Genomic DNA, 7,682 nt, shown 5'->3' with positions numbered 1-7,682 from the left:
ATTACTGAGAAGAGAGAAATTGACCTTGAAAGCCTTGTTCCATGCGACTGTTGCACCGAATTTCATTCACAACGTTACTCTCGTGTCTTTCTTCATTTTATCATAGGAGTAGTATCTGATGAAAACAATGTACGATCGGTTTTCATGGTTCATTCAGGCATCGGAGCTGCTTCTTGACACAATAGCATGCCGGCAAAGCATATTCTTCTGTTGAATGAATGAAAAGTAAGCTAAGATTATTGGCCACAACAAGACAAACAGGAAATAGAAAGGAAATGACATGCCACAAGAGATGTGATCTATCTCCTTTTGACAGACGGCTCAAAAAGCTGAATCTAAAAATGTTAAGCGCCGCAAGAGCTGTGTGATCTACCACCCACTCACTTTTTTTGGTTTTTTGTCTTCCCCTTTTTTAAAAGTCTTTGCTTCACCAACTCTCATCTACATTCTCATTTTCCACTCTAAACATCTTCACAGAAATAACTAATTTTTTACAGATCAAAATCTCTTGCAGGCAGGAGCAGATTGAAGATGCTGACAGTAGGTGCTTTTGACATGCCTTCCTAACACACCCTTCACTGGAGAGGTGAGGGACATGGTCCAGAGAGAGGGTTCATTCATCATCCTATCAGCTCGCAACTTTTGAAGTCGATTGGTACCTGTTCGACAATAACAGAAAACGAAAACCATAGAATTCGACGAGGCAAGGAGTGGAGAAAACGACACTGTGGTGTAAGTGCTGTTACAGGGTTGATGCTCGCTTGTCACTTCAGAGAAGGTATAATAGACGATTTGTTCAAGTACGTGATGCGTGTGGGAGAAGACAAAGCGCGTCGACATTGTCCTTTCCGCGACACGGAATCCACAGTGTTCAGATAGCAGGAACATGGAACCACAAATTCAAGATAAGATCGATACAATGTGCTCGTGATAAAAAGAAGTTGCTTCAGATGTCATTAAATACCTTACGTCAGCACAACCACGAGGACCTGGCCCAAGAGGCAGTGGCTTAACAAAGGAAAACATGTAACAGCGTTTCACAATGCGCATTTCAACGAGTACTGAAGTTCCCAATTCGGATATAACATTCACGCTTTCTGTCAACTCATCCACATACACTTAAATTCGAAGAGGATATAAAGGGATTCACATAAATGACAAAATTGAGACTACTGCAAAGCCAAAGCCGCTGGAATTATTTAAAGCAGCTACATCAACCAAACCATTCATAATGCAAATCAATCAGCAACAGTATACATATTTTACGCCTCTGTATGGCAGGACACCTGTCTTTTCTTACCAGGGAGCTTTCTTTGAGGAACTGTAATCAGTTAAAAACCCATCAAATGGATCTGCAAGATCAGAGAACTTGTTACAATTATGTAACGACAACTTATTGCTTCACGACCATTAGGGAAAAAGAAAGGCAATCTCAATAGTCGCTATGAGAATACAGGATGGCACCATTGGCCCAGATGTATCTGCATTCTTCATTTTTCAAGGCTTATGACCAAGTATGGTGGGAAGCTGTCCTTTTACGAGGGGAAGCTCATTCAGTCTTTATTTTGCAAAAGGCAACCTCAGTAGGATTCTATAGTATCTGATAGTGCAGACAAATGGTTGATATCGGACATAAAGTGTAAATCTTGCCTCATGATTTTGTCTAGATGATTCCAATATATAATTAATAAAAAAAAATATGACTTCATTTTTCGAAATAGCTATCACCTTTGGTGGCCACTTAACTGATAAGCTGAATCTGACCAACAAAAAAAAGAAACTGATAAGCTGAAATTTTCAGGAATTAAGGATGGCCATTACAAACAAGATATATATCAATTCCAAAAAATAATGCCAACCAGTAGTGAGCAAAATACAAGCACGATGCCTTTTTAATTAGAGATGGCAAGGGAATCCTTCACTAAAAAACTCAATCAATGCCCTCACCGCCTACTTCAAATTCCAACCACAAAATAAAAAGGAAGAAGAACAGAAATATCTTGTATAGTATTTTTTTTTTTTTTTTTTTGGTCCAAGCTTGTATAGTATTTCACAAGATAAGCATCAGGAGTTCTATTCAAACCAACCTAAGGAAACTTGGAGCAATGAAGAGAGACTCTGCAATTGCACTGTCTTCCTGCCTTGTCATAAAAAGTCAAATCTTCTAAAGCTGTAGATCCAGTAGAAGAATACAACGTAAGGATGATAAGGCAGAATATGCCAACAGCAGAAAATTGTATTGACAGACTGAAGCTAATGTAAATAAAGCTAAACCGGAGAGCATTTTGGAGAACCTCCCAGGTCCAATTAACATGAAGATTGTTTATGTCAATACAGGGGAAGTTACAAGTTCCAAAAAACTTCAAGACACTTTATCATTGTAGGTTCCGTGTTCCAACTTCTAAGTATTACTTGTACTGGAACATGCAAAGCCGGTCCTCAGGTAGACGCGGAACCAGTTCATATTCCTTATGAAAATAAATTTAGACAAAATATTGTGAGGACAATGCATTTCCGATTAAGGTATTTTCCTCTACAGCCAAAAGATTTTTAGGAGAAGATAAAAATATCGAAAAGCTCCGTTTAAATGAAAGTGAACTCTTTCGCCAGAAAATAGAAATGGCCTTTACCATGACAAAATCTTATTTGAAAAAAAAATGGCCCCTCACCATGTCAAATTATGAGTTCTATGTCTCTCCTATCAAATATAATGCTTAACAAGGTGCACCTAAGAACTACCTTTGAACATTCAAAATCACAAATATGATTGTATTTTCAAAGAATATAGAACGTATTACTTCACTTAATTTCAGAGAGTCATACATGATTTATGTTAAACAAAAGAAGATATCTCTAAGTAGATCAGAAACATCTAACTTCTGAACAGCAAGAGAGAGGCAAAATAAACAAAAAAGTTTGACTTGGTGCAACAAGAAAATTAACATTAGCAAAGAAAAAATGCTATGCTACATCTGTTGAGGTGCATGACAAAGCAAAAGCAGCAAGCAATAACATCAGCATGAGATATTACCCACAAGATGATCACTTACATGATTCATATATGCTTGCCCAAGTACACAGCACAAATAACCCACACCAAAACTTTAAGTACCTGATGCGCAGTTATATCTCAGATATTGCCTTGAAGCCCTCCTTTTCAAGAGTTTTAGCTATGGAGATGTCACCTGTCTTCACAATCTTTCCATTCTCCTGGTGAACCAAACAACAAAGGAGGACCTTGTGAACCAATATGCACAGTCAACGAAAAAATGGACACATCTTGGCAATTATAAAAATCACGAGTTCGTACACCACCAGCCAAGTTTAGGATAATTGTATCATTTCTATTTCAAGTATCGGAAAGTCAGTGACGGAGGAATCACATGACAGGGGTATTAAAGAATGATTTTGAACTAACAAAAGCAAATTGCCAGAAATCTGTTATTAATTTTGACAAGTAACTAAATTCATAAAGAGCACCACGGGGGTTGTCAAACAGATTCTTCAGACTTTTAGTTGAAGAAAGATTCCTGCTTTTTTTTTTTTTTTTGTTGAAGAGAAGCTGCATTTTCTTTCCACAATACTCGACATTCAGCTTTCCTGCGCAAAAAATTTCATCTCTCAAAACACAATATGGTACACATAAGTGCTCATTTTTCTTTTCTTTTACTCTGTTTGGGATAAGCAGAAAAATTGGCTATCCATTGGTTCCTATATATCCTCCATAACTCAAAGCAAGTTGTAGCCTCATAGGAAAGACAAAGGAAAGCTTTGCATAATTGATTTGCTTTTCAACATCATTCTTTTTTCTTTTTTTTTTGTCACCATCATTCTTATGAATTGCCTAAGTTTTACCTTTCCATTTGAAGGTCACTACTTTTCCTTGACAAGAGCAATCATTGCTTCAATAAAATATGATTGTGTGCACAAATGACTTATCAACAATGCTACCCCAACCCTTCTTTTCACGAGTATTGTCATGCCAACTCTGATATTGGGAAAAATGTAGCTATTTTAAACATTGACATTCAACTTGGAAACTTAGAGTGTCATCAAATCCTGTCAAGGACCGTGCTATTTACTTCTCCCAGATGCATTATCAGAAAGGGAAAAATGTTGAACTTGTGCGAAGGATGAAAAAAGATAAATTTGAGAGGACTTACCATTACATGGACATACCTAGGTTCTATGAACTCCAGGAGTCTTAAATAATGAGTAATCATCAAAACAGAATTCTTAGGAGTCAAAAGTCCATTTACTGCTTTTGCCACATCTCTAAGTGCATCAACATCCAGCCCAGAATCAATTTCATCCAATATAGCTAATTCTGCCCCAAGAACCTGCAAAGGCATGCATATACATCTTACATAATTTAACCAGGAAGGCTTGAGAAATAAGAAGAGAGAGAGAGAGAGAGGCCACATATTCCTTTGGAGAAACATATTCAGAGCATATTCTTTATGCTTTAATTATCTGCACGCTACATAGTCTTTTGGTGGTCTATATGAAACACATTATCAATGTGACCCATTTCTACAAATCTATAGTATGCTCCCTTTTTTGAATGTAATAATAAATATAGTAAAACCTACCGCAAGTTGTAAAATTTCGTTCCGCTTTCTCTCTCCACCACTAAATCCTTCATTGACATTTCTGTTCAGGAAGTCTGCCTTCATGTTCAGAAGATCAAGTTTTGGATATACATAAGCCCAAAACTGCACGAAAGAATTTTCGTCAGAACAAAGATCAACCAATAGCATTGGTATTTTTCTAATGTAACAACCATCAAAAGTCAAATAGCAAGGCAAAATTTCATGTAAAGGCAGAAACAAGCTAGACAAGCAAATCAACCTTAGCTTATAATGCTCTCATTTCCTTTTTTAGAAGTAAACACAGTCCACGAGGTACAGAAATATACAAGTTAGGTAGCTAATCACCAACCAAAGTGACGATATATGGGGGTGCAAGGACTATCCAGTTGTAGTGACACAACCAATATTTAGCAAAGTAGATGAAATTAGTACGCAACAAACACTAATGCAGCACAAGCTAGGCACAGAACTCGTTCTCAGCAACTTCAATGCCCGTGGGCAGCAGCTCAAAAGTCATAATAACAAAGACAATCTGAGAAATCTCAGGAAACGAAATAAATGCTAGATACAAAAGTGAAGAGAGTAACCACATGAATGGAAGAGACTGATTAAACTATTTGCATAATACAAGCAAAAGATAGATGTTATAAGATACAATTGTACACCTCAATTGGACTAAGCTCAGGTTGATTAAGCTTTCTTCTTCGAGCATTGTATGCCATATTGAGAAAGTCAGCGTTGCTGACACCAGGTATTTCAACTGGTGATTGGAAGCTCATAAATAGCCCAGCAAGTGACCGGTTCTCAGGTTCCATTTCAAGTAAATTCTCGCCTTTAAACATCATACTGCCGCCAGTTACTTCATAATCTGGATGCCCAACAAGAACCTGCACTATCATAAGTTCACCAAATAATTCCAGGCCCGCAGAATAGATAGGTCACATCAATTTGAAATGACATGATGTATCTGATGTAGCACACCGACACCAATAACAAGAAATTACGAGCCAGCCAATCTTACAGAAGGCGAAAAGCTAAGCATAGTAAAAGGAACCTTCTATAAAGAAAAGACACTTCCATAACATCACCAAAAAGTTCCCCACCACGATCTTCCAGTGAGAAGTTACATAATTTGGCTGACCGCAAATTTGTCGCCAACAATCATCATTTTCAATACGATAAAAATAATAAGTTGTGACCCCAAAATACTTCACCCAAGAATATTTTGTTGCCACATTCAATCAACTGTATTAGATCTACCAGAAAACTTGCCACAAAATAGAGCATAATGACCTATAATTATTGATTTGGTGGGATATAATATTTCTGTCGTTCTTGTTCTTGTTCTTGTAGTGATCAACCACGTATGCTAAATGTCAATGTCTGCGGTGTATGTGGTTTTAGTTTCTCATCCCATTCTATGGATCACTAACAATTTTGCTTTTGTGCTCAGCCAAGGTCTTAAATCTAACGAAGTACCAAAAGTATAATCACAAGATCAAATTAATCCATCTTCTGACAAAAAAAACAGCTTTCAGATTCAGTCCATACACTATTGGTCTAATAAATCAATGCCTGACCCGGAAAACACACAAACAACCAACCTTCGCAAATGTGCTCTTCCCAGAACCGTTCTTCCCCATTATCGCATGAACCTAATAAAAGAACAGTTCAATCAATGTCAGAAATTCATAAGCATCTCCGAGCACAGTGCTAACTGAAAATGAACACAAACTCACGCATGTCAATTTATATCGACTCACAGATGCTAACTAGAGAGCATAGAAGAGCCCGCGCGTTTAACATATCGACACATTATTTCCAAATACGGAAAACCAAACAACCCCGAGCCTATCCAAAAACCAAAAATGATTACAAAAATTCCCTCGAAGCTGAAAAGAATTCTCAATTGACGACAACAGCAAAGAGCAGACAACACAAGCTCATGAAATCCACAGTAAGATCGAATTCTCGAAGAACAGCTCATCGCGACACCATCACACCACCTACGAATTTCACCAACTACGAGCTCCTTTCAACAACCACTTCAAACCAATCGCGCCCAACTAAACAGTCGAAGCTCAAACTCAACACAAAAGCAAACAGCGAGCGCGAAACGGACCGAACAGCCAAACGACCGAACCGACCTCTCCCTCGTAGATGGCGAGGTCAACGCCCTTAATAATCTCCTGCCCCGTCTCGGCAATCACGGCGGTCAAGCCCCTGACCTCGAGCAGGAGCTCCCCGTCCCCGCTCCCGGCGGGCGTCGCCGCGCGGTCGACGGTCGGGAGGGCGGCCCTGACGGCGCACCGCGGGGCGATCGGGGCCGGGCGGCGGCGGCGAGCGGCGGAGCGGAGCGGGACCGGGAGCTTGGAAGAAAGAGGAGGAGTGGACGGAGGAGGCTGGATTCTGCAGGAAGGAGGAAGAAGATGAGGAGGGAGAGTGCAGCGGCCGTGGAGGGAGACCGCCATGGGAGGTTGCGCGGTGGTGAGCGACGGTGGTGAAGCCATGGAAGTGAAGCCGCTTTTCTAGCCTGAGAGCTCAAATGGACTCTTTCCTACCTAAAAACTTCTCTCTCCGCTATAACTAAAACATAAAAAATTAAAAAATTTCACGAATGGTCCTCAAATTTTGGCTCAATTTGTAATATGACCCACGAACTTTTAATTTATTTAATGTAATCCCTAAATTTTAGAAAAATTCTAAATAGATTCCTAAAATGGCCAAATCGTCTCAAATAAGGACTTTTGACCGGGCGAATAACACGTAACTGTTCTGACAAAAGGGATTTTAGTCAAAAAAAATTCTAAGTATATTTTTAAAATTTTTTGATTTTTTTACTTTCCTTTTCCTTTTTTTCTTTTTTCCTCTTTCCTCCCATGACATCACCGTGCCTCATCGATGGCCGGCAGAGGTCGTCGGCCTAGGCGAGAGCGAGGGTTGCATCGCCTTGCCTGGGCTGGCTCGACGCCGGTGAGGGCGGCACTCGCTTGAGTCCAACGACCTTTGCCGGCCATCGAAGAGGCTTGGCAATGCTCGGCGGAGGGAATAGGGAAAAAGAAAGAGAAAAAAGAAAAGGAAAAAATTCAA

The 7,682-nt window shown here is 39.4% G+C and overlaps 1 protein-coding gene across 6 annotated transcripts; it reads right to left on the bottom strand.

Annotated features, from left to right (window-relative positions):
• Window positions 1–1,009: 1,009 nt before the first annotated feature.
• Window positions 1,010–7,170, bottom strand: LOC115670976 (ABC transporter I family member 6, chloroplastic). Of its 6 annotated transcripts, none has more exons than XR_008816942.1 (8): window positions 6,740–7,168; window positions 6,197–6,247; window positions 5,258–5,479; window positions 4,593–4,715; window positions 4,164–4,340; window positions 3,113–3,210; window positions 2,088–2,170; window positions 1,010–1,352 (listed from the first exon to the last, which is right to left on the bottom strand). XR_008816942.1 is itself a non-coding variant. In XM_030592403.2 (7 exons), exons 1-6 carry the CDS (start codon window positions 7,100–7,102, stop codon window positions 3,124–3,126), a joined length of 1,023 nt encoding a protein of 340 aa, XP_030448263.2. In that variant the 5' UTR covers window positions 7,103–7,168; the 3' UTR covers window positions 1,010–1,352; window positions 3,113–3,123. The 6 variants fall into 6 exon arrangements, 1 of the variants encoding a protein (XP_030448263.2); XR_008816943.1 differs by having other exon boundaries at window positions 2,088–2,141; XR_008816944.1 differs by having other exon boundaries at window positions 2,088–2,137.
• Window positions 7,171–7,682: the final 512 nt, after the last annotated feature.

Source organism: Syzygium oleosum, unplaced genomic scaffold (assembly GCF_021117445.2).
Source record: "Syzygium oleosum isolate NSW1041296 unplaced genomic scaffold, Sole_v2.1 Sole_v2.07, whole genome shotgun sequence".
NCBI classification, from domain to species: domain Eukaryota; kingdom Viridiplantae; phylum Streptophyta; class Magnoliopsida; order Myrtales; family Myrtaceae; genus Syzygium; species Syzygium oleosum.
Note: the sequence above shows the minus strand (reverse complement) of the source record. Positions and strands in the feature narration are given on the sequence as shown.